The 27649-nt window shown below is 38.3% G+C and overlaps 1 protein-coding gene across 5 annotated transcripts in view; it reads right to left on the bottom strand.

The window, feature by feature from the left end:
- MTHFD2L (methylenetetrahydrofolate dehydrogenase (NADP+ dependent) 2 like) overlaps nucleotides 1–27444 on the bottom strand; it is a 158481-nt gene extending 131037 nt beyond the window's left edge. Inside the window, exons 1-4 of one of the 5 annotated variants that reach the window (XM_060187863.1) lie at nucleotides 27170–27274; nucleotides 25450–25483; nucleotides 18227–18411; nucleotides 17468–17590 (exon numbers count right to left, since the gene is read on the bottom strand). In XM_060187863.1, coding sequence (XP_060043846.1) covers nucleotides 17468–17590; nucleotides 18227–18380 — 277 coding nt within the window. In that variant the 5' untranslated portion in view covers nucleotides 18381–18411; nucleotides 25450–25483; nucleotides 27170–27274. Of the gene's footprint in view, nucleotides 1–17467; nucleotides 17591–18226; nucleotides 18412–25248; nucleotides 25484–27169 lie in introns of those variants that run through there. The other 4 variants (XM_007519803.3, XM_060187862.1, XM_060187864.1 and 1 more) reach the window with 4 other exon arrangements.
- Nucleotides 27445–27649: the final 205 nt, after the last annotated feature.

The following is a 27649-nucleotide window of genomic DNA, read 5'->3' as shown; positions in this document are numbered from 1 at the left end:
CAAAGGGTCAGAAATGGCTAAATTGCTGACTGGCAAATTTCTGTAAAATTAAACAAGACTGATGAGATTGAGAAATAGCAAGTGATAAACCTTTGCTTCAATAAACTTTCATATTTATATGGTTTACAGACATTTTTTCGTATATAAGATATTTCCAACTTATAGGTTTCTATTAACTACTGTTATTATTTATTACAGATTAAAAGGGTATTAATGTTAAAATAAGTGTAGCATCATTTGTGGCTAGGCCCTTACTAAAGGACATAACATAAAAGCAAATATAAAGGGAGTCGGGCTGTAGCGCAGCGGGTTAAGCGCAGATGGCGCAAAGCACAAGGACCGGCATAAGGATCCCGGTTCGAACCCCGGCTCCCCACCTGCAGGGGAGTCGCTTCACAGGCGGTGAAGCAGGTCTGCAGGTGTCTATCTTTCTCTCCTCCTCTCTGTCTTCCCCTCCTCTCTCCGTTTCTCTCTGTCCTATCCAACAACGACAACAAGAATAATAACTACAACAATAAAACAAGAAGGGCAACAAAAGGGAATAAATAAAATAAATATTAAAAAAAAAGAAAAAAAAAAGCAAATATAAAATACACACATATGCACACAGCATTTCCCTGAGTCACGAAGGCACTGAAATCCAAAATATCGTTAATGGTTTCCCTGTCAGGAAGGAAAAGAACTAATGAATTAATAATACAAGATATGGACATTAAGCATCTTATTGTGAAGAGTAACAAATATGAAACAAGTTCTCACTATTTTATGCAGAATAGTTTGTTATTCTAAATCCAACTATTAATATTTTGAAATAAAGTAAGTCACAGTGATTACTACATAAACGTTGCCTTGTCATATAATGTTTGTGTTGCATCCATTATATAATTACTACATATTAGTGATTTCTGTGAGAAGATATTTGTATATCATAACCTGGAAAGGGACTGATATCAAACATCTATAAAGAATTCACGTAGTTTAACAAAACAAAAAATTAACCCTCAAATAACTCAATTAAAAAATGAGCAAAAATCTAAGTAGAGAGTTTTTTTGTTTTTAAATAGAGGCAGAAAGGCAGAGAGAAAGAGACCACGATGCTAAAATTTCCAGGGGGCCATTCTCAAGTCTGGGACACGCACATACATAATAAAGCCTGCAAGTGAGCTCTGCTGCTGACTCTTACTAATTTTCTTTCTTTTTTAAACTTTTTTATTTACAAAAAAAGGAGCATTGACAGAGCCATAAGATAAGAGGGGTACAACTCCACACAATTCCCACCACCGGAACTCCATATCCCATCCTCTCCCCTGATAGCTTTCTTATTCTTTAACCTCTGGGAGTATGGACCCAGGGTCATTGTGGGATGCAGAAGGTGGCAGGTCTGGCTTCTGTAATTGTTTCCCCACTGAACATGGGTGTTGATAGGTCAATCCAAACTCCCAGCCTGTCTCTTTCTTTCCCTAGTGGGGCGGGGTTCTGAGAATAGGGGCTCCAGAACACATTGGAGGGGTTGTCTGTCCAGGGAAGTCTGGTTGGCATAATGGTAGCATCTGGAACATGGTGGCTGAAAAGAGAGTTAACCTACAAAGCCAAACAAATTGTTGACCAATCATGAAACTAAAGGCTGGAATGGGGAGGGGGGCTCCATTTTGTAGATAGCTAGTAGGCATATTTTAGTTATATTCCAAAGGGCCTATGGGTATACTCGGTTTTTTTCCTTTTTCTTTTCTTTTTTTATTATTTTATTTATTCCCTTTTGTTGTCCTTGTTTTTTTTATTGTTGTAGTTATTACTGTTGTTGTTGGATAGGACAGAGAGAAATGGTGAGAGGAGGGGAAGACAGAGAGGGGAAGAGAAAGACAGACACCTGCAGACCTGCTTTACCACCTGTGAAGCAACTCCCCTGCAGGTGGGGAGCCGGGGGCTCGAACCAGAATCCTTACGCTGGTCCTTGCGCTTTGCACCACCTGCACTTAACCCGGGGCGCTACCACCGGACCCTTTTTCTTTTTCTAAGGAAATATATTTTTTGTTCATGACTCAGATGCATGAAAAAATACTCCGCTTCACTTTTTTTTTTTGCTTCATGTTTTCTTTATTAATCCAAAGCTAATGAGAGTCTCAAGCCTAAAGCAGGTTTAAAATGTTCTTTACCACTCCCAAACTAAGAACGTGCTTTTACATGAACTCTTCACACTCACTTCCTCTTTCTCCGATATCCCGAGGGGCTATTAGGTAATAAATCACCTTTCTTTGTTCCTAGGAATCAAATGAGACATTCATAAATATAGAGTTCTAGGTAATCTGTCATTATTCCCCAGAATCCCAAAATGAGCCTGTCATACAGCTCATCGTGGTATTCATTTCACTCTGCAAAACACTTTGGGAGTCATAAATGTGATTATTTAAATAGCAGTAAAGAATCAACAGAGCAACACATTCTCTTATTGCATATACAGTACCTTTTGCTTGTGCCAGAAACCAAGTATTTCATATTCTAACTTTTTAGGGGGTGAGCTATCCCTGGGGTCTTGTACATGCATGATTATACCTTTCCAGGTCAATATTTTTGGAGAGAGAGAGAGATAGACAAAACATTGTGAGAGGAGAGTACCAAAGTATCTTAGTACCACAATACCAAAGTTTCCCTTTGTGCTATGGTTATTTTCATGTAGTCGTACCAGAGGCTTGAATTTGGGTCCAGATCATGGCAAGGCAAGTCCTGGACTAGGTGCTGCTTCACTTTTCATTAGATATTAAGTTTTTAAAACATTAGCAAAGCCCAAGTTCAAATTATTATTTATTTATTTGTTTGTTTGTTTATTTATTTTTGCCTCCAGGGTTACCACTGGGGCTCCGTGCCTGCTCCTGGAGGCTAATTTTTTTTTCCTTTTGTTGCCCTTGTTATTTTATTGTTGTGGTGGTTATTACTATTGTTGTTATTGATGTCGTTGTTGGATAGGACAGAGAGAAATGGAGAGAGGAGGGGAAGACAGAGGGGGAGAGAAAGACAGACACCTGCAGACCTGCTTCACTGCTTGTGAAACGACCCCTCTGCAGGTGGAGAGTCAAGGGTTCCAACCAGGATCCTTATGCCGGTCCTTGCGCTTCGCGCCATGTGCACTTAACCCGCTGCACCACCATCGCCCGACCCCCCAAATTATTTTTATAATACTTATTCTATTTTTTTATTAATCCATGGTTGGCATTTACCTCACTTGTTTCTTTGTTTTAATTTGTATTTATTATTTATTTTGTTTTGCTTATTGGCTAGAGACAGAAATTGAGAAGGGAGGGGGAGATAAGTAACCAGACAGACACCAGCAGCCCTTCTCAATCACTCGTAAGGCTTTTCCCCTGCAGGTGGGTACTAGAGGCTTGAACCCGTGTCCTAGCATACTGTCATGTGCACACTTAACCAGGTGCGCCACCATCTGCCTGCCCCCAAAGTAAATTATTTTCAATTTTTTGCCTTGTGTCTTATAAAAGTGTTCTAAAAATGACAGTACTGGGGGTCGGGCAGTGGCGCAGTGGGTTAAGCGCACATGGCGCAAAGCGCAGGGACCGACATAAGGATCCCTGTTCGAGCCCCCGGCTCCCCACCTGCAGGGGAGTCGCTTCATGGGCGGTGAAGCAGGTCTGCAGGTGTCTATCTTTCTCTCCCCCTCTCTGTCTTCCCCTCCTCTCTCCATTTCTCTCTGTCCTATCCAACAACAAAACAACGTCAACAATGGCAATAATAACCGCAACGAGGCTGCAACAACTAGGGCAACAAAAAGGGGGGAAAATGGCCTCCAGGAGCGGTGGATTCATGGTGCAGGCACCGAGCCCAGCAATAACCCTGGAGGAAAAAATAAATAAATAAATAAATAAATAAATGACAGTACTGACATCTTACTTTAAATCAAAGTTGTCATCAATAGACTACCCCTGGCACTTACACATTAGTTACTTCAATGGGATTCAAATAGAAGTCAGCTCTTTAGAATGTCTTTCCAATCAATAGTTGTTTGCTCTCAATAACTGTATTCTTTCCACAGTGTATTTTTTAAGCCATTTTTTAGATTTGTGGTTAATCAGGGCTTATAAAATCACAGGGCTTAGTTTCACACTGCATCCACCACCACTACAGTGTTCCAGCAGTATATAGCTGTAGCTTCCATCTCCTATCTCTGAAACTAGGAGATCAATTAGATTCTAGTAAAACTTTTTTAAGTACTACAAGTTAAGATTTTTATGACAAAAAATAGTAGTTTTTTTTTAATTGATTTAATAATGATTGACAAGACCACATGATAAAAAGGGTACAATTTCACACAATTCCCATCACCAGAGTTCCATATCCCATCCCCTCCACTGAAAGCTTTCCTACTCTTTACCCCCTTGCGAGTATGGATGCAGGATCGTTATGGGGTGCAATAGGTGGAATGTCTGGTTTCTGTAATTGCTTCTCCATTGAACATGGACATTGGGAGGTTGATCCATACTCCCAGCCTTTTTCTGTCTTTTCCTAGAGGGCCAGGGCTCTGGGGAGGTGGGGTTCTAGGACACATTGGTGAGGTCATCTGTCCAGGGAAGTCAGGCTGGCATCATGGTAACATCTGCAACCCAGTGGCTGAAAAGCATTAAGATATAAAGCAGGACAAATGGTTTAGTAATCAGGAACCTATAGATAAGAATATAGTAGATGAGAATCGGGGTCTTCATGTTTGAAGGATCTAGGAATCTATTTTAGGTATAGTCCATGGGGGCCATGACTTTACTAATTTTTGCCTGAGCCCGACGGCTAACATGCAGGTGGACCAAAGGTGTTATCTGTGGAGATGATGTCAGAATTGGAGACAGGACCAGAAAGCTGGAGTAGCTCCCAAATTTGGGAAAAGCATATAAATAATGTTAACTGTAGGCACCATCGATCCCAATAAAGAAATTAAAAAAAAAAAAAGAAAGAACCTGAAGTACTGCACTGTAACTACACTAGTATGCCTATCTATCTTATATAAAATGATTCATTTATAACATCTTTAATGAATAGAAAAATAACAATGAATAGAAAAAAATCACTGGCTTATTTTCAATTTCAAGATTTTTACACCACTGTTTACAAGTACCTCCTTAACTTGAATAGGGTGTGATGTATTGGACCAAAGCAAAGAACTGTGGGAAAGAAGTGGAAGGGGGGAAGGGTAGTGGAGAGGGTGTCAGTGTCCTGATGCATGAAAATGGAAAAGTACCTAAGTAGAGAGTGACTATTCTTCAGGCAGTTATCATGGGGAGATGAGGAACTGTCATGGTATCAACAATCATACTGTAAACCATTAATTTCACCCCCAGTAAAATGACAAAGAAAGAAGAAATAAAAAGTAAAAATACCTCCTTTACTGCCCCAGTGTTTGAGTGTTGGTTAGATAAGTGCACGTTCAGCAATAGAGTAAATATATATATAATTATTTATACTTGTCACCAGGGTCATCACTGGGGCATGGTGCATGAACATATTCTTGATAGAGGGTAAGAACAAAGAGAAAGAGAGAGAGAGAGAGAAAGAGAGAGAGAGAGAGAGAGAGAAGCTAATAGGAGAGACATCCGTAGCACTGCTCCACTGCTCATGAAGCTTCCTTGCTGCAGGTGGGGCCCATAGACTTAAATCCAAGTCGTCACATGGTAAAGTGTGTGCAAAAAAATGTATGTTTTAGTTTGAGTATACATTTTCCCTACAGTCTCCTTTCCCAAGTGCTCAATTTTCTGACCATCATCATCACTGAACATCCATAAAGCTGAATCACAGCAAATTTGTCCCACTCCCAAGCTCCTAGCATTTTTGTGACATTGCTCATGATGACTTCTTTCATTAATTCCTTCTTGTTCTTCCTACACTTTATTCATTCTTCAATACATTAATGTGTTGCTACCTATTTCCTCATTACAAATCACAACATTTTTTTCTCTGCTATCCTACAAAACTGCTGTAAAAAAGTACTGAGCACATTATCTCAGTTAGCTATCAGTTAGCTGTCTCTCTCACTAATAAGATTGAGTCTTTTAGGGTGTTGAGCTTGTATTAGTAAAGTTGTTCACCAACAATCTATTCCATCTCAGCGGGTGCCAACACCATCTTTCTGTGGCAGAAAAAATAAAAACCACTATCATGTTTTGTTTACTCACATACAGGATTCAATTCACTGGAAAAATCTGCTGACTATTCTTTTTTTTTTTTTCTTGCTTTATTGGATAGAGACAGCCAGAAATCAAGAGGGAAGGGAGTGACAGAGAGGGAGAGGGAAACCTGCAATACAGCTTCACCACTTGTGAAGCTTTCCCCCTGTAGGTGGAGACCAGGGACTCGAACCTGGGTCCTTGCACTAACATGTGCACTCAACAAGGTGCGCCACCACCTGGCCCCTTTATTCTTTCATACTATATCTAGCACTTCATCAGTCTTATTGACACCACTCTGGTTTGTGTGATAAAGATCTCATCTTTGAAAATTGCCATCAAAGTCCAATAAAGTGAGAGCAGCCTAGAATGTTCCCAGCTGTGACTATAAACTGTGAGCTCAGACTCACAGGTACACAGAGGTTATATAGGCTTCAATGCTAAATAGGAATGGAAATGGAGCCCAGGATAGATTATTGAGATACACAGTTAATTGCATTTATATATTTTCTTCAACTCTGTGAGCAACTCTCTACCCTAATCCTGCTTCCTACTTCTACTCTCAACTCTGAAACCATCTTTTCAGACAGTATTTCTAGTTCACTCCCATATTAGCAAACTAAAGCAAAGAATACTAAGACACAAGCTTCTAGGAACATTCCTAAGATAGACTCCCCAGCTTCCTTCTACTCTGAGGTTCCTACTTTATAGCTCCTGTTTATTAAACATTTTGTCCTTCTTTCCATCTTGCAACACTTCAGCCACCAAGTTGCAGGTACCACTATGATGCCATCCTGACTTCCCTGGGTAGGTGACCTCAACAATGCTTCCTGGAAACTCACTTCTTCAGAGCCCTGTCCCACTAGGGAAAGATAGAAACATGCTAGGGGTATCAGCTGACCTGCCAACACACAAGTCCAGTGGAGAAGCAGTTACAGAAGTCAGATCTCCCATCTTCTGAACTCCAAAAAGGATTTTGGTCCATACTCCCAAAGGGGTAAATAATAGGGAAGTTTCCAAAAGAGGGAATGGGATACAGAATGCTGGTGACAGGAACTATATGGAATTATACCCCTGTTATCTTATAATCTTGTAAGTCAATATTAAACCACCAATAAAACTGAAAAACAGTTAAGATGCTTTTTTGAGACATGACTCTGCCATCTTCCAGGTTCTATTAGCACCTAATTAAAATCTATATTTCTTCTACCAACCCTTGCCTCTAAATTAATGGTCTTTTGAGCAATGAGCACCAAGGCTTTCTTTCAGTAACAAAGGGGGAAAATGCCCAGGTGGTGGCACAGCCATTAGCGTGAGTATATATGTGATGGTGTGCAAGGACCCGAGTTCAAGCCCCCAAGCCCCATCTGCATAGGAGAACTGTGTAGCAGGGCTGCAGGTGACTCTCTTCCTCTCTCCTGCTATCTCCCCTTTGCCTCTCAACTTCTCTCTGTCTCTATCCAAAAATAAATAAAATATTTTTAAATAGAAAGAGGCAGGTCTAAAACCCAAAAAGGAAGAATTAAAACTCTCCAGTGACAGTATGGGTATTTAAGCTGAATATCCTAAAGAATTTACAAAAAATAAAACAAAAGAAGTAACAAAACAAGAATTTAACAAGATTACAATATTTAAACTCACTACACAAAAAAAAAATCAAATGTATTTCTATTTTTAGCAACTAATAAAATTAAAAATATTATTTGCTGTAGCTTACAAAACAAAAGCAGGATTGATTTTTTTATCTGAGGATAGACTTTATAATGAAAACAAAACAAATATTAAATTTAAACTAGTTTTGGGTCAAAACTTAGAATTTGTACACTGGGTACAAGCAATGTTTTCTTAGAAAAACTACAAACACTTTTTAAAAAAAGAATCAATTAATTAGACTGCAGAAAAAATTAAAATCCTATCCAGACCAAAACATGCCAGCAAGAAAATGTATAAGCAAACCAAAGACTGGGAGATAACACTTGCAAAATACATACTTGACAAAGGACTTTATCTGGATATATAAAGAACTCTACAAGTTCAATCACTTAAAGGGAAAAAAAACAATATGGGTTAGTATATTTAACATAAATGCATTTCAATGTACTTACAAAAAATCTATTAACTAACATCATAATGTATAAATGTCACATAAAAACACAAATACTCCTATGGCAGAATTATATCCTCTAGAAACTGGCCCTGGAGGGAGTAAGAAGATCTGAAAATGATAAAATTGGGGAGGGGGGCACCTGAGTAGTGGTGCGCCTGGTTTAGCATACAGATTACCAACAGCAAGGAACAAGGAACGGGTTCAAACCCTCAGTCTCCACCTGCAGGGGGAGGGGACTTCACTAGTGGTGATGCAGTGCAACGAGTGTCTCTCTCTTTCTCTCTCCCTCTATCTCTCGTCCCTCCATTTCTCTCTGTCCTATCAAACATAGTAATTAAATTGATATTGAAAGACTAGGTTAGGCAAAGTTAAGATGCTAAAACTGAATTTGTAAAATTTTGTAAAAGACAACCTCAGACTCACATCCCTATTTCTTCCCAGCCTTGGCTTAAAAACAACAAGGAAAAGTGAGCCCTATTGCAGGATTTGTTTTAGAAGGAAAGTCATAGTTAAAACCCACCAAGGCCCAAGATTCTAGAGGAGGTACCCAGGTTCCAATCCTGTTTGTCCAAAAACCTGCTTCCTGGTTTTTCCACCCAACCTCCACTGTCACCATAAATGGGGAAGGGAGATTTGAGCATCACTGCTCAAAAGACAGTAAATAGGCCTTTACCTTTCAGTCAAAAACTGTTATGATGGTGTTTGTATGACTGTGACATCAATCTTTTTATTCTGATAAAAATTTAATAAAATAGATGTTTGTTTTTCATTTTTATCTTCAAGACTTGAAAAATCAGAAATTTCAGGCTTTATGCTAATAGGTTTAAGTCTATACTTTGACATAAATGTAAGATCCTTGAAAATTAACTTATTTACTCACTCAACAAATCTTTACTGAAGTCCTACCAAATGCTCAGTAATGTTCTATAGATTAAGGTAAATAAAATTCTTATCCTCTGGGGCTCTGGCGGTCGCGCAGCAGGTTAACTGTACATGGCGCAAAGCGCAAGGAGCAGCATAAGGACCCTGGCTCCCCACCTGCAGGGAGGTCGCTTCACAAGTTGTGAAGCATGTCTGCAGGTGTCTGTCTTACTCTCCCCCTCCCTCTCTCTATTTCTCTGTACTATCCAAAAACAACAACATCAATGGCAACAATAACAACAACAAGAAAAAACAAAATGGGGAAAAAAATGGCCTCCAAGAGCAGTGGATTCATAGTGCAGGCACTGAGCCCTAGCAATAACCCTGGAGGCAATAAAAAAAAAACTTAACCTCTGGAGCTAATATTCAAATAGAGCAAGTGTCTGCCTAACTACATTATTTAGCTGTAGCCTCTTAGCAAGTTGATTCTTTTCTAAGGAATAAATAAATGAGATATTTTTAGAAGCCAGGTTCACTGTCCTCAAGCCAATAAAAATACTTAGCTTACACCCTCTGGCTTCTACATCAAGGTTTTGTTAAAGAAAATACTTATCAGATATCTGTCACTTGCCCAATATTATTTAACAACTGTTTCATCATCTAGGTGTGAGGGGAAAGAAAGGAAGTAACTCTAATCTTACCTTGTAATCCACCCCCAAATCTGAGAACACATTAGAGTGGGGAGGTGGAGTGGGAGGTGTTGTCTAGATCAGAAAAGTGTGGTTCTGTCTCCCCACCTTTCCCTACCCTTTTTCTCTCACAGCCACAGAAACTGCCCATGCATCTTCAGATAGGCTTACTTCACATGCCATAAAAAAAACTAGTGGAGGGTTGTGGGGGTGGATAGAGCATAATTGTTATGCAAAGAGACTCTCATTCCTGAGGCTCCAGAAGTCCTAGTTTCACCCCCCCCCCCCCCCCACACACACACACACCACCAGAGCTTTAAAAAAATTAAAAAATTTAAAAAAGAACCTCACTCACTTGAGTGATCTTAAGAGTATACATGGAGGCCCAAAAGTTGCCATATTCTTAAGCAGTGCCGAACATGCCCTAATTTAAGCCCTTAGTTTCCTAGTAAATTCTGATTTCTAGATAGTTTCATAGTATCTTCTTTCAAATCTATATAGAACTTCTCTTAAAGTAGTGTATATATTGTTTTTTTTCCCCTCAGCTCTGGCATATAGTGGTGCTGGGCACTGAACCCGAGACCTCAAAGCCTCATACATGCAAGTTTTTATGAATAACCATTATGCTCTCTCCCTAGCCCGTTGCATTGCCTATAAAGGTAAACACTCAGACAAATGAGCACATCTACTCTACTGAACTTCTTTTATATACAAGGAAAAAGAAGAGATGCCGTGCATGGGGTCTTGCTTACATACTCCTCAATGGTGATTCTTCTCAAATTGCTTTCCAACTAGTCCTACCCTTAGTATATAGCACAGAGTTATCTACAGATCAGATTTTACGTAAATTTTTGGAAGAAAGAAGATCAGAGAGCAACCATATAAATATATCTTCAAAAGATTTCCTAGGGACTGAAGTTGGCATATTTGGTAGAGTACAGAAGTTACCATGTGCAAGGAGCAGGGTTCAAGCCTCCACCCTCCAAAGGTAGGAGAGAAGCTTCAAAAGCAGTGAAGCTGTGTTACAGGCATCCTTCTTTGTCTCTGTCTCTCTCCTTTTCTATAACTATTTTGCACTCTAGTAAAAGAAAAAATGAAAATAATAATAATAGTCACAAGGAGCAGTGGAGTCATGGAAGTATTGAGCGAAGAAGAAGAAGAAGATGATGAAGAGAAAAGAAATTATAAAAAGAAACATTTAATTGCTTTAATGGCTTTATTTTGGGATAACTTTAGATTTACAGAAAAGTTGCAGGTAGCATAGAATGTCCCTTACCAAGTGTAACTGACACTAATACCATACCTACTGATGGTACATTTGCCAAAACTAGGAAACTAACGTAGATTCATTGCTATCAATAAACTCCAGACTTCCTTGCTGGACAAGAAACTCCCTGGGAGCTGTGACACTGTATCCATGCATCAACAACTGCACTGGAAACCACTAACCCCCAAATAAATAAAATAAACTCTAGACTTCACATGAATTTTCCCCTAGTGGTCTTTTTTTATAAAAATCTATTCTAGAATCCACTTCAAGATAGCACATTACTTTTAATCTACTGTGTTTTAAAACAAGTTATTTCTCAACTTGTTTCCAGTTATGACAATTACAAAGGTGACATTTCCCCACCTGCAGGAAAGTTTCACAAGTGGTGAAGCAGTGTTGCCGGTGTTTCTCTGTCTCTCTTCCTCTGTATCTTCCCCTTCTCTCTCAATTTCTGCCTGTCTCTATCCAATAAACAAATAAAGATTTAAAATTTGTTTTAAAAAATGACATTTTAATATTTAAGACAAACTATTACCAAGAGTAAACACAAACTGTCAGGATGCGACTTGTCCTTTGATTATGAGTTCCTTGGAGAAGAATCCTTAGAACTGCTTGGCACTTTTGTTTGTATATAGCTTCTCATAAATCTCTATAGGATGCAATTGTCACAATGATAAAAACTGAGAAGTACATGCAAATTCAAAGCATTCTAGCTTTTGATAGGAAGCCAACTCATTCTTCCTAGTGTAGGTAATAAAGTTAGGATTGTCTTTGTTTCAGAGGCAAGCTATAAAAGTGGTAGGATTGGGCTGGGCAGTAGCACACTAGACTAAGCACACATGGTGAGAAGTGCAAAGTCCAGAGTAAGGATCCGGGTTCAAACCACCGGCTCCCCACCTGCAGGGAGGTCTTAATGATGTATCTTATAAAAAGACATCATTAAGACCTTATAAAAAAACACCAGAGCTTGTTCTTTTTCTGCCAGATGTGGACTGGGAAGCCATACTGGCACCCTGATGTCAGTCTTTTTTCATTCACAGTCCAAACTATGAGATAACATTTCTTTCTTTTCCCTTTTTTTTTTTTTTTTGTCACTTAGGCTAACCACTCAGTCTATGGCATTTTGTTAAAACAACCTGAGCTGACTAATGGCCGATGCCTCACTTCCTGTAGCTAAACATTAGCTTGCATTCCATGCAAATACTCACAGAATATGTTTTGTATTTGTTTGGATACTTTCACTTAGCATAATTATTTTGCTATTGATTCATGTCACCATTGCCATAAATTTCATTCCATTTTATTGAAGAGTAGTAGTATTTGATTTCATGACTATACTGTAATTAGTTGGTTCACTATATAGCACTTATTTGGAGGGGCAGCTACGAGTGTTAAATGATTTATTGTAAACACAACACTTTAGCACAGTGGTTAGCTATAGCATACCAGAAATATTTTTGACTACTGACAATGTTTTCTGGGCTTACATCTAAATGCTATCATATAATTTATACCCATTTAAATACTTTTAAAAATATTCTTTTTATTTATTAATGAGAAAGAAGAAAGAAAGAGCCAGACGTAATATGCTGCTGGGGATTGAACTCAGGACCTCATGCTTGACAGCTGAATGTCTTACCCACTACACCACTTCCCAGACCACTCATTTAAATCCTTTTAATCCAATTCATCTTGAACCATGTCCCACACTACAAAAAACATTTTTATCAAAATTCTAGTGTGCGGGGCCAGGTGGTGGCGTACCAGGTTTAAGAGCACATCGTACTAACTGCAAGGACTTGTGCAAGGATCCTGGTTCCCCAGCTGCTGGCTTCTCACCTGCAGGGCGAGATGCTTCACAAACAGTGAAGCAGGTATGCAGGTGAATTTCTATCCCCCTCTCACTATCCCCTGCCCACCACAATTTTTCTCTGTCCTATCCAATACAAAAATAAAAGTGGGGGGGGGGATTTCTAGTATGCATCAAGCCTGTCGATATTATAATTCCCTTTTAGTGATTTAGTGTTTTTTTAAAGGATGTCATTTGTTCCCAAGCATTAAAAGACCATCATCTTACCTCTTATTTCATTTGACATATTGATATGTACTTCACAAGAGATATAAGTTTTAATACAGTCAGTCTAATCAATATAAGCCAGCAAATGATACTATTTAAAATAATTAGCAGGTATCTTTGTGGACTTCATAGAATAACCACTGACTGATACCAATAGTATCTGGGCAGTCAGGGCAGAAGCAGGGACTCATCTTAATTGTAGCACCAGTTAGACATCAGCATTTCAGACACAATCAGATTCTCAGTATTCCAAATCCTGACCAAAAGCACACAATAACAAAAAAATGAGCAGGGACTTTGTCTATAACAGAGTCAGCACTACTGGGGCCAGGTGGTGGTACACCTGGTTGAGCGCACATAGGACTAAGTTTTGAGCCCTTGGTCCCCTCCTGGAGGGAGAAAGCTTCACCAGTGGTATGCAGTGCTGCAAGTGTCTCTCTGTCTCTTTATCATCCTATTTCCTCTTGATTTCTGGCTGTCTCTATCCAATAAATAAATAAAGATAATAATAATAAAAAGAGTCACCACTACCAAGTAGCCCACTATTTTATTTAATTTCTTTGCTTGCTACCCAAATAAAACACATGGACACCACTTCAACATTCTGTTTAGTCCTTATGCAATCTTGTCCTTCAACATCTGAATTGTCATTCTGATTTGGAATATCTTTTATTGAAGATATTGCCCTAACTGTGAAACATAATCTCAAACTCTCAAACACCTAATCATGGAATACTAAGGAATCCAGCATATTAATAACCAAATAACAGAAAATTAGAGGTGCAATTAACTAGAATCATTTCATTTGTTAATTTGTTCACTGTTTCACTGTTCAACAATCCTGCAAGACATATATAGGAGAAATTGCCTCAAGCCACTTCCACAAGGCCATCTACCAAAGTGACTACTGAGTTCCATCCCTCCTGTAAAACTTGAAAGTTGATGCCTTGAACTTACTAAACAATGTCAGAGAGTAGTGAATAACCTACTCCTATCCCTATCAGTCAAGTTTCATGATAATCAAGAACAAATTGTGCATACTTCCCAAACTGTTTTTGCCAGTTCTTTCACTACAAATTATGCAAATAAACTTTAAATGGTATAAATAAATGACATTAAGGTGTGAGAAAAGCACTTGTTATTTCTATAAAAGTAAGTTGAACATTCTGGAAAGCCACTTGAGAACTAAAAATAGTAGCGATTTAGGTAATGGCAAAAAAAAAAAAAACTTGCTGATATTTAAAACATTTGGATACTTTTTCACATAATTTCACCTCAGACTGGAAAGCATAGGTAGTCCAGTCATTTATGACAGCATGGATGAAATTTAGGGGCTTTATACCCCACTGTAAATAAACTGGGGTAGGGGAACACAGAGCAAAGGTTAAGGGGGTCTAATGAACTGTGGTGCAGGAGGGCCACTGAAACTTTGGTGATGGGCACTGAGTGACGATATAAACCTGCACTCCTAAAGCACAAACAGTGATGCATACCAACTTTTTCTCAACTGAAAACACACACACACACATGCACACTGAACCTAAAGTATTACTGATACCATAATTTCAATCAATAGGCTCCAAAAAGCCTTGGGCATATATTATGAAATTAACAAATAAATGAGTAGCTAAATGCTTAATAATACAATGACTGAGATAAATATATATTGTTTCACATTTTCCTACTTCAAATTAATTATCAAACTACACCTTGAATGAGGTCAGTTTTCAGCCCTGCATTTACAATGAAGAGAAGGTGATACATCAAAGTTAACAGTTAGTAAATCATAAAGCCAGACTATAAACTAAGTTTGTATCCATAGCTGAATACATTTCAGGTATTTTGAATGCTAAATGAATGTTCATTCTAGAAAGAATAAGTCACTCATTTTGCATTTACTAAAGACAAAGATCATGTTAAAGGAAATGATATTTTTATTATCAGTCTTTAATTCTCACTTAACATTTTTTTTATCTTACCAAAAAAATGGTAGAAAGACCATTATTAAAGAAGGGCAATTCAAAATCATCAAAAGCATAGGTGGTAAATGTCAAAACAGAGAAAACAGATAGTCACTAAAATAACTGGGATATATAATTGTTACAAGTGTAAAAGGAATTTGTACATGACTAATTGAAATGTATGTTAAACTTGTTTATAATGTTCAGAAAGACAGTACGATGTAGATTAATGAAGGTGAAGAAGACAGGTCCTAGAATCAGACTGTTTTGGCTGGGGTACTAGTTCTTCCTTTTCTTAGTGAGAAATAACAGACAATTTATTTAATCTGTGATTTAGCCTCCTCTGTAAAATAAAGAAAATTAATTACCTGGTAAATTTTGAAGATTAAATAAACTCATTCCATAATAAAAGAATATCTGACACAGAATAATCAGATATTACTTACTGGCTAACCACTGACAAGCTGTTTAATGCTAGCATACTAGTTAAAAGCAGTGGAAGATCCCAGCATAATGACTTAGCAACTTTGTAACATTGAAGGAAGCTATTCAACTTCCCTGTGACTTAAACTCCTCATCATTTAAATGGATATAAGAACAGTTCCAAGTCTACTGGATTACTATGAAAGTTCAATGAGCTAATAAATGTAAAGGCCTTGAGAGGAAATGTTTCTCATGATAAATATCAATCACTATCACTTTATATTGATAATAGTATTAACTTTTCAGCTGGGTTGTATTGGATCGACCTTCTCGTGGTGCATCCCGTGAGTACCCATGCATTGGGGAAACTGATGATCCTTCCTAGCCGACTGAATCCACATGGATCCCAGTCACTTTCAAAGCCAGCAACAAGCAGCTCCTGACAGCTTTGCTGTTGACTGGCTACAGAAGAAGGGCAAATGCTAGAAGAAGAAGAAGAACTTTTCAGCTAAATAAAAACAACTGCTCTTTTTTTCAGAGCATCCACTTATTTACTATCACCATAGACTCTCTGATTCTATATTCACTCCCTAAAATGAGCACATTTAGATAATTTTATTATAGATAGGTCACTATTGCCATCTAGTGGCTGATCACTAGTAAGTTCACCAAACAAGGAAAGTTATCTATAAAAAATATTTAATTTCTATACATATGAATTTAAATATTTTTAAGACAAACTATCTAAGGATAGTTGCTTAGAAATTTATGACACAGTAAAAAAGAAATTTATGACACGTTTTACATAATTAGTGTAGTCAAAATTCAAGTAAGGAAGTTTTTCAAAAACTACTAAAAGAAACCAATAGTACAAAAAAAAAGTTTCCTTTAATAAACCAAACTATTGAATCACAACCTATTGCCAGTATTTTGAGGACAAATTTTGTGACATTAATAAAACCCTAGTAGTTCCCAGAACTCCATTTCTAATGATATGAAATGAGTGTGCTATAAGTATTGAATTCATTCTCTTCTGTAAGTAAGTCAGCACAACCTTTTGTATCATAGTATCCTATATTGGTAAGTGTTACATGATTTCTAAAGATGTATGTCTAAGTATTATTTACAGTGTTATAATTCACAATATGAATAGTAGCTCTCACAACTTATTAATTAAAATCAATTAAAATTAGTTAATAGATATATGTTCCCAATAACCATGTATTCTTCAGCAACTATTGTTTGGATCTATTATGCCAGAATTGACAGATTTTCCTCTTATCTCAGACTGTAATGGAAGCTTTTTATTAATTGTGAACTTCTAGTATATATGTTCTTTTAGCAAATGGGTACTGAATGAACAAATAAAACTCAAAAAGCTGACTTTATTTCATGGAATTGTTTGATTGCTTTTTTAAGTTAGATTTACTCTATATGACTCACAAAACCTTTAAATATTTTAAGGAAAAGACAAAATATAGTAGTCATTAATATTATGGTTGCAGTAAAAAAAAAAAAGTCAACTTAATTTTTAAGATAATCAACAGTCATATTGGAGGAAAAGAAATAATAATATAATGTACTTAATATTATTATTAACCTTGGTGAATTCCAATTTCTTTATCTCACATTTTCAAATAGTTGTCTTGGGATTATGGTTGATGTAGCACATATGAATTTTTTTTTTAATTGTCACCAGGTTTTTACTGCTCTAGGATGACTTTCAGATAGAGCAGATAAAGAGAGAGAACAAGATCAAATGTCACAGCACAAAAGCTTCCCCTATGTGATTGGGACAAGGCTTCATGTGTATAGCACAGTACATAAATTACACTATCCAGTAAATCTTTTGGGCCCAAAACCAAAAAATAAGACTAGTGGTAATATATCATGTATTTAAAATGTATAAAAGAGCCTTAGGTACCTGGCAGTGGTAACTGAACTAATATACCACTAACTCTGGGATCCATGTTCAACTGATCAGTTATATCCAAAAGCTCTTCTTGAGAAATGTCCTTGGGTTTTAGAATGACCTCACTACAGATACCTGAAAGAAAAACAAGCACAAAAATTCACTTGACGAGCAAAGGTAAGAGTTCTCATTAACAGTACCTTACCCATTGTGTGACCTGGTTTCTTATTCCTGCCCCACTGGAAAGAAAGGCCCTTTTATAGAACTTATGATCAATGTAGCAACAATAGGAATTTCTCAATTAATACAAATGCTTTCCATGATTCATATGTATGTTTTAGTTGGATCAGTACCTCATGTGGAAAATTCACTTATTTGTGATAAGCAACTGTTAGTAGGCAGTATAAACACTAACAGCACTCTTAGGTCAGTTGGATGTTGTGAACTGGTCAACTGCATCATATAGTTACAGCAAATACAATGAAAACGGACCTTCTAAATACAAAGTGTCCCTCCCACATCTCACCATAGTATCTGAGATCACACTGAGGTATCTCTGTGGCATCTGAAGAAAAAGTAAGAAATGATTGTAAACTTCAGTAATTAACTCTAGTACAACTCTAATACAATGCATATTATTACTCCAGCAGCACTTACTTGGCAATCACAATGATGACACTCTGAACCAGAAAACACCACTTAGCGTGACACTCTCAAACAGAAAACACCACTTAGTTAAAAAAAAAAAAAACATGTAAAGTGCTTCCCTACCTACTGCAGAGGCAGCTTTGATCTTCTTCCTGACATAGGTGTGACTGGCTGGGTGATCGCCCACTAAAATGATGCTCAGGTGGGGTCTTCTGTTCCCAAGGGAGATCCATGACTCCACACCTCTCTGTATTTCTTTCTGGATTTGTTTGGCCATTTCGGTTCCTGAGATAATAATGGCATCATGTCTGTGGAAAAACATAGAAACACACTACTAAAAAAGACAATAAGGTACAAATTAACCATATAAACTTAACGTACATTAGTGTGGGGGGGATGCCTAAGATTTTTCAAATGAATAGCGAAGTTTGATTTTCTTAAGTATATCTGATAAGCACTTCTCAGAATTATAAACAAATTTATAATTTTGTGAAGGATACCAGTTGTTTTTTTAAATCTATATACAACATACATATCTTCACAATCCTCATATATATAAACTATCAAACCACATACTCATGACCTATAATACTTATTCAACTAAAAAGTTCTGCTTTTTTTTTTCTTCAGATCAGAAGTCTAGATAAAATCTGCACCCATGATCACACTGCATGTATGTAGTTCCAAACCCTTGCCATGGGAAGCCTAAGTCAGTTTACCCGTAAGGGGTTCCTTGCAAGATTCTGAAGTCATGCTTTGCTGCACAATGCTTTTAACTTACTTAAATAAACTTTTCACAGCCCCACAACAGCTCCAGATAAGTACTGCAAGTCTTGCCATGCTTGTTATTGACCACAGTAGGAACCAAGTCAGTTAACAGATGACATAGCTGTTCCTCTGAGCCCCAGCATAATAAAAACTTTGCTCAGAACACAAACTTCCTCACTGATTATTACTACTTAAGAAGGTAAGAAATGCCATACTTGACGACGGAAAAGGACTTAGGTTGGGAGAGAGAATATTTTGTAGACACTTACCATGGAGAGATGAAAGGTTGTAACTCTGTGTCAGCAACTACACTATAACCCATTAATATCCCTCCGATAAAGTGGTAAATAATTAAGAATAAATATAGCTAGTCTATTTTATGAAAAAAAAAGAATGTCATCTTTGAATGATAGTGTTTTAAATGAGATTTTTTCTAAACTCCTGTTAGTATATAGGATGGTGTATAGTAGCCTCTGGACATCATTCCACAAAGTAGCATATCTAATCAGCTTGAATGCTTCCTTTTTCCCCTTTCAATGATAGGTAATAAGTATTTATCCATGTTAATAAAAAATTTCACTATCAACACTTTTAGCTGCATCAGTAAACTAATTTTCAATATGTATATATACCGAAAGAAAGGAAGGAAAGAAGGAAGAGAGAGAAAGAGAGAAAGAAAGAGGAAATGCCACACTTTGACAGGTAGCTTAAATTTTTCCCTAGAAAGGTAAAAGATGTACATTCTGTAATGCTTTCTGACTCTCATGGATGGCAAAAGTGGTATGGTATGTTGTTCTTACTGTGTATTTATTTCTTAAAAGTACCTGATAAAATCATATAAGATGGTGTCTTTGTCTTACTGCCCTGTCCTCTTAATATTGAAAGATCTAGAGAAAGTATGATCTATACATGTTTATTATACAAAATGTCAAATGCAGATGAATGGATATTGTGAAGAAGAGACAACTGAGGGCGGTGAGAAAAAAAAAGAAAAAGTATTATTTTTATTCTCCCTTTTGATAGAGAAGAAACAGAGAGGAATTGAGAGGGGAGAGATAAAGACAAAGAGAGGTATCCTGCAGCACTGCTTCACCACTTGTGAGGTTTCCCCCATGCAGATGGTGGCCAGAGGCTTGAACCAGGGTCCTTGCCCATAGTAATGAGTGTGTTCAACTAGGTACACTACAGCCAGGTACTAACATAACTTAATTCTTTCTAGAACCTTAACACATTTTCTTTTATAATGAATATATGCACCTGAATAACAACCAATACACAAAATGCAAACTTGCTACCCCCCCCAAATAAATCAACTGCTCTCTCTACTAGATTAGTTTACATATAGGTAAAACCAAACTGAGAACACTCCTCTTCAGTCTGGCACAGGTGGTTCAGTGTTTATGCAGACTCAGTTTTTGGTGTAAACAATGTTCTTATGTGATTCCATAATGGGGTCTGTAGACACATGCATCAACTTCGCCTGGGAAGTTTACTAAACTTCCATATTCCCAGACCCCAAAATAACACACTAGCCATTCACTATCTGCCAGTGAAAAAGTCTAGGAACAGTTTCCACAGCTGAGTTTTCTGCATGACCATGTCTGCAATTATTTTGTGAGACGAGACTATTCATGAACAGGGAACGCTACCTTATCCTAACCCTAGGTCAGACCCTGCATGCAATTCCACACACCCCACGGGAGCACCATGGACAGCACCAAGAAGACTCCATGAATGTTGGAGAGGTGTTTTGTTCTCTCTCCTTCTTTATGCTTGTTTATTTCCATCTCCTCTCCATCTCTCTCCCTTTAAATATAGAGGGAAAAAAATGGGACCAGAGAGTCTGTTCAGCCGTATGGCACATACATGAGGTTCTAAGTTCATTCCAAGCAAAGAATTAAAAAAAAAAAAACCTTCTTTAACATCAAGTTTATTGGCACAATAATCATAACTATGGTGAACAATTAAAAGCAAATAGACTGACTAGTCAAAATAATTATGACTAGACATAATTATAAACTTAACTTTTGTGTGTGTGACTCTAGAGCCTAATGCATGAACAAAAGAGCTATGCTTTCCCCAGTGCTATGATGTTCTCGTGATGCAGAGACCTTTCAAATATGGCAAAGGACACAGCCTGTTCAGTGAACTATCTCTTAGTTCCAAAAACTAATTTTCTTTCCTTTTTTCCCTCCCCCTCCCAACCCTCCTCCTCCCACCCCACCCTCCCAAACCTGTGGAGCAGAGGCCTTGTGTGTACCAAGATTTCACCATTCTCCACCCAACAGGTAGGAAGACAGAGAAAAAGGAGCAGGAAAGAGGAGAAAGGACCCAGAGAGACACCATACACAGCTAGGAGTATTTCCTGTCAGGTGAGCTACCCCCTGGACCCAAGTACTACTTCAGTAATTTACTAAAATTGATTCTTCACTAAGATTTATCAGTGTTCAAGATATCAGAGTTAATGGTGAATTCAGTGCATTCATCTTCCTACACTGTCCTATTTTATTAAAGTAGAAGTGACATACTACAGATACACATGATGATGTTCTAATAGACAGACATTCCTAAGAACATCACTACAATAAGGGGAAGGGATATATCCAACACCTACAAAGGCTTGTAATTTCACCATTTCATCTCTCCCCGCTGTGTTCCTTCACCAACCACTGCATGCCCACCGTTAATCTACTTCTTGTCACTATATATTAGTTTGTTACTATTGAAAATTTGGCTAAAATAGACGTATGAACTAAATACTGCTTTTTACCTAGCAACTTTGACTCAGCATAATTACTTTTAATATTTACATGTATTGTTGCATATACCAACAGTTCATTTCTAATTGTTGCTTAAGAGCTTCCCACTGTGTAGACAGACCCTCGGTGTCTGTGTCCATTTAATTACTGGTGGTTATTTGCTTTCTTTCTAGTCCATGAAAAAACAATGTATAAATATTATATGCATGTTTTCATTTCTCTTGAGCAAGTCCCAAGAAGTGGAATGAGTAGATCATATAGGAGGTAGAAACAGAGAGAAATTAAGAGAGGAGGGGGGGAGGGAGACACCTGCAGCTCCACTTTACCACTTGTGAAGCTTTCACTTGCAGGTGAGGACCAGGGCTCGAACCTGGGTCCTTGCACTCTATAGTATGTGCGCTTAACTGGTGTGCCACGACTTGCCCCGCCCCCGAATCTGACATTTCTCCAAGCAATGCATGAGAGTTTCACTAGCTCTTCAGACTGGTATTGTCAGTCTTTTATTTTCAAACATTCTTCTAGCTAAATCTCATTGTTTTGAATATGTATTCCTTTAATGAATAATGCCATTGAGTGTATTTCCATGCACTCATTTACCATCCGAATAACTTTTCTGGTGAATTCTGTAACTTAATCTTTTGTCCACTGTTTAGTCAATTGTTCCTTATTACTTATATTATTCCCTTATTATTATCTGAAACTCCCTCACATATCTTTTGAATTCTTTATAGGTATGTGATTTTGAATTTTCCCCCCCAATCTCTGCTTTGCCTCTTCATTTTCTTAGATGTGTGTTTAGAGGACAAGTTCTCAATTTTGATGTACTTCAATCACTTTTCATTTAATGACTAGTTTTTGGTGTTGTAAGAAATCTCTGGGGGAGTCGGGCTGTAGCGCAGTGGGTTAAGCGCAGGTGGCGCAAAGCACAAGGACCGGCATAAGGATCCCGGTTCGAACCCCGGCTCCCCACCTGCAGGGGAGTCGCTTCACAGGCGGTGAAGCAGGTCTGCAGGTGTCTATCTTTCTCTCCTCCTCTCTGTCTTCCCCTCCTCTCTCCATTTCTCTCTGTCCTATCCAACAACGACAACAACAATAACAACTACAACAATAAAACAACAAGGGCAACAAAAGGGAATAAATAAATAAATAAATAATTTTTTTTAAAAAAAAAGAAATCTCTACCTAACTCAAGGTCACAAAGTTCACTCCAATATTTCTCTGTAGAACTCTTATGGGTTCCAATTATATACTTAGAATTTAATTTATATTTTTTTAAAACCTATCTTTATTCATTTATCTTGTTGAAGTTAAGTTTCTGATGTGCATCACTGAAAACCAGCATGTGTATACACTATAGTTTTTAGATTACTAAAATGCCAATTTTGTTCTTCACCAAGCAATTACCCCATTTTGTTCTGATTTATCCATTCACGACCTACTACCTTCACCCTTTTAGTTTCTGGCAATTGGTATTTAGTCTTATAATTCTGAAGCTCAACTTCAACTAAGTTTCAAAATTCACTCTTTTAATTCTGTTTGTCTTCCCTACATGTCACATAAGAATGAAATCATGGGAGTTGGGCAATAGCGCAGTAGGTTAAGCACACGTGGTGCAAAGCACAAGGACCAGCATGAGGATCCAGGTTCCAGCCCCCAGTCCCCACCTGCAGGGGAGTCACTTCACCGGTGGTGAAGCAGTTCTGCAGGTGTCTATCTTTCTCTCCCCCTCCTTTCCCCATTTCTCTGTCCTATCTAACAAGGATGACATCCGTAATAACAACAGTAATAACGACAACAGTAATAACCACAATAAAAAACAAGGGAAGGGAGTCAGGCGATAGCGCAATGAGTTAAGCGCACATGGAGGGAAGCGCCAGAACCAGCGGAAGGAACCCGGTTCAAGCCTCCGGCTCCCCACCTGCAGCGGAGTTGCTTCACAAGCTGTGAGTAAGTCTGCAGGTGTCTTTCTCTCCCACCTCTGTCTTCTCCTCCTCTCTCCATTTCTCTCTGTCCTAACCAACAACGATGACAACAACAGCAATAATAACTACAACAATAAAAAACAAGCTCAACAAAAGGGAAAATAAATATTTTTAAAAAATTTTAAAAGGGAAAACATAAAAAAAATTGATATGAAAAAAGAATGAAATCTTACAGCATTTTCCTTTATCTGGCATATTTCATAGGCAAAATACCCTCCATTTGTTGCAGATTTAGAGTTCATATAAAAATTTTGTTCTATTCTTTCCATCTTTGACATAAGAAGTATATGTCTACAGTATTTCTTTCATGCATTGCCTTTTCGGTTTTGGTATCAAGATGTCCTTAATAAAGTTATTAAGTGCTCCATCCTCTTCCCATTTCCACAAGAATTTGTATAGAGCTGACATTATGTCTGTTCTACATGTTTGGTAGAATTCATTCATGAAACCTTTTAGTACTAAATTTTCTTGTGACAAAGCTTGAAAGCACGAGGTTAAACTATTTAATACAGACAAATGATTGGAACAACTTTCATTCAAGTTTTGATTTCCACTCTACAGACAAAATAATTTCCCAAACTTAATTACATTAGTTTTCTGGGCAAAATACTTCACAACAGAACAGAGAGCTAGCTCAGCCTATTAAAGCACCAACTTGCATGTCTGTGGTGCCAGAGCTCCCAAGTTGAAATCAGATCATTAAATGAACAAGCCTAGTTGGTATGCTGTTTACATGAACCTGACCTGAATCTGAGTAAATTATTTCATACACGTCAAGGAGTAAACAATGAACAGTAGCAAGATAGTTTAGATAAATTATGGTCAATTGGCTTAATGTAATATAATGTAGGCAGTAAAATATTAATAAAATTAATAGCAACACAAAAAAAACTTTTTTATGAAACAGTCAGTGGAACAGCTGGGTAAGTCTTCTGAGATAATATCCAGTCCTTCTAAGAAACAAAGTAAAGTCTCAACAGACTGCAGATTTGGGAGTTCAAAAGGGAGAAGGGAGGACCACTAAGGGGGACTTGAGAGTATGTGGTAGAACAGGATGACACTTTGATGGAGGGTAAAATATGCTGACAACTATCTTGCTGAAATATAGAAATGTACCTTCGTGACAACAATAATCCTATCAACTAGCATTTCCTCAGTAAAGTAATACAGCCCAAGGCATTTTGATTTATAAATTCACACAGCAAAATGAAATAGAAAAACACATAACCACCAAAATATTTTTTCTCGTGTCTTGATTGTTTAGGTAACTCATTTCAAGAAACAATGATTTAAAAGTAAAAGGGTTTATTTATTTGACATTAACTATGTTCTTCTTTATAATTAGAAAGATCTAATTCCCCATGAATAGGAAAAATGCTCACTGCAAAATTTGAAGAAAAAGTCACTAAGAGAAAAAAGTCCACAGTATTTCAAAATTGAGTAGCTTTCAAAGTATGTGAAACACCATTTCTTGAACCTTCACTTATTAAAAAAAATACTCTGCTAAAAAGGTTATTTCATTACTGCATCTCTAAATAGTCAAAAATAGAAAAAAGGAGATATATTTTTTTCATTTTTCATTTACGGATCTAGATAGCTCAGAAACTGGTAATAAATCTGTTCATTTCAAACAGTCAATGGTACTGGGAAAATAATTTATCAAACTTAAAGGCAATTTACAGTAAATTAACCTAACAGTAAGGTTCAAATTTCAAATCAATAGGAGTGATGTCAGATTTAAACTGAATTCAACATGACAAAGTAGGCAACTAATGTGTCAATGTCTTAAAAAAGATGACTGAGGATGGGGAAAAGTAGGGAGGCAGACAGTGGCGACCTCTGGAAGATGGAATCTCTTCTCTCTGCTGGTCCTAGAAGAGAAAAGAGACACCAATAAGCATCAACACACTGTCGGAATTCCTCCCTACCCAAGACCCAGCAGTCCACAGATGTTTTCTAACCTTACTGCCAACTTCACCTTCAAATATGGTACTTGGTGCTAAGGGATGGCAAAAAGAATTATCCTCTCTTACCTATGCTACCTTAAAAATATATAAACTAGAGAGTATTTTATACAGCTGTAATATGCATGAAATGAAACTGAAAGTGATTTAATCGGTAATATTTATATTAAGAATAGTTTCCCCAAAGTATCATGATTATTTAAAGAATAAAAGGTCCCTAAATGTTGTCTTTATAAGATCTTATTTATGAATGTGTGTGTGTTGTGTGTATCCTGCAAGACACTAGACTGTAACTCAAAAACCTGGGGTCCCATTCCAGCCATGGAGAGGAAGGGGACATGGTATTGCTTTCATCAAACTAACAAAAATTAATCAGCTTGTACAATTTGGAAAAGATTATTGTCGTTTTAGCAATAAACCCTAAAACAACTAGAATTCCCAAAACAATTACTTGAGCAGTGACTACAATAAACTATTTCCCCAATATAGTTCTGCACTACAAACAGATTTCCACATAATCTATGGATAGCAGAGAAAAACGTTTCAAATAAATGGCAAGTTCTTTCAGACACCAAAAGGGATCACGCATAGCCAGAAATGTTTATCACTGTTATTTTCTCACATACCCTGGAGGAAGACCTAGTCGCTAGAAACTACCTTCAAGTTAAACCTTATACACTTTTAATTATCATTTAAGTCAATTTAAGACAAAGGTCCAACAGTATACAGTAAGTTAGTCAACTTAAAACAAGCAGCAGCTTGTTTCCACATAACTTGTCATTATTTTCTCTTCCAGATATTGTGTTGGCCATTAGGAAGGAATACAAAAAGACTAGTTAAAAACTCTGGTCGTGTAAGATAGAGTGAAAATCCATTAATATTTTCTAGACTAAGATGAGTAGTCAAGGATATATATTTTTAGCTTCTTCTAAGTTTAAGTTTGCCAAGACGAAGAATTCCTGGACTACCCTGTGTTAACGAGTTTTAAGCCTGTGCTAGAGTGTATTTTGCAGCACAAATGCAGGTTTGCAACCGGATACCAAGCACAGCAATAAATCCTAAATTGATGACTTCAATCTTAGATCGAAAAGGTTCGGAGTACTCCATACAGGAAAATAATAATAATAATAATAAACCTCAAAATTACGAATACTATATCATTAACAATTTTAATAAGTATCAACAAATCCAGAAATCCCCAACATCTGGGCAAAGCCCACTCCTTTGTCGACGGAACATAGCAAAACCAAAACAAAAGACAGACGTTTGCAACCAACAGACCACGTGTTTTTAGGGCACCTCCCTAGCACACTGAAAGTCCTCCGAAAGCCCTTGCTTGCACCTGCTGCAAAGAGGCTCCAGTGCCCGGGCCCAGAGAAGAAGAGCACGTACCAGTCGCCAGACTAAGAAGCCGCCCCCCACACCGGGGCCCAAAAGGCTCCAGCCTCCCTCCTGGCCGCCTCGCCGCCTCGCCGCCTCGCCGCGCAGCCTCCATCCCCGCCCGCGCGCCGCACCCCGCCACTCAGGGCCCAGCCGCCCCTCCCACACTCCGCGGCTCCGCACCCCGAGCCGCAGCTCCCGGGAGCCGCGTACCTCACGCCGCTGCTCTGAAAGCCCCGGAGGGCGCGCGCTACCACTCTGGGCGTCCACACGGGCGCTCGGCCCAGGCGGCCGCGGAGCAGCGAGAAGCCGCGGGCCGCCACAGTCATGGCCGCGGGTGGCGGGCTTCCGGGCCAGGCTCCACTTCCCGCCGCTGCGGTCGTCGCAGCCGCAGGCCGCACTCCGCCCCTACCCGCTCGGCGAGTGACACCCGCAGCGGGGCTCCCGGGCGCCGGGCTGGGGCGGGGCCAGAAGCCCGGCTCAGAGTCAGAGGCGGAGCCACATCCCCGCCGGCCCGGGTGCTGGGGGAAGGTGCCTGCAGGATTGTGATGGCTTCCTGGGTGGCCCCACTGGGTTTAGCGCTCTTGGGGACAAGCCGCTGGGCAGCGCTGAATCACGAATGGATTCTATTTCGCACGCTCCCTTTCTCCCCAGCTCCAGCTCAAGAGGCTCTGTGGCGCTGTGGCATTTGAT

This window comes from Erinaceus europaeus, chromosome 3 (assembly GCF_950295315.1).
Source record: "Erinaceus europaeus chromosome 3, mEriEur2.1, whole genome shotgun sequence".
NCBI classification, from domain to species: domain Eukaryota; kingdom Metazoa; phylum Chordata; class Mammalia; order Eulipotyphla; family Erinaceidae; genus Erinaceus; species Erinaceus europaeus.
The sequence above is the reverse complement of the archived record's forward strand: the minus strand, read 5'-3'. Positions and strand labels throughout refer to the sequence as shown.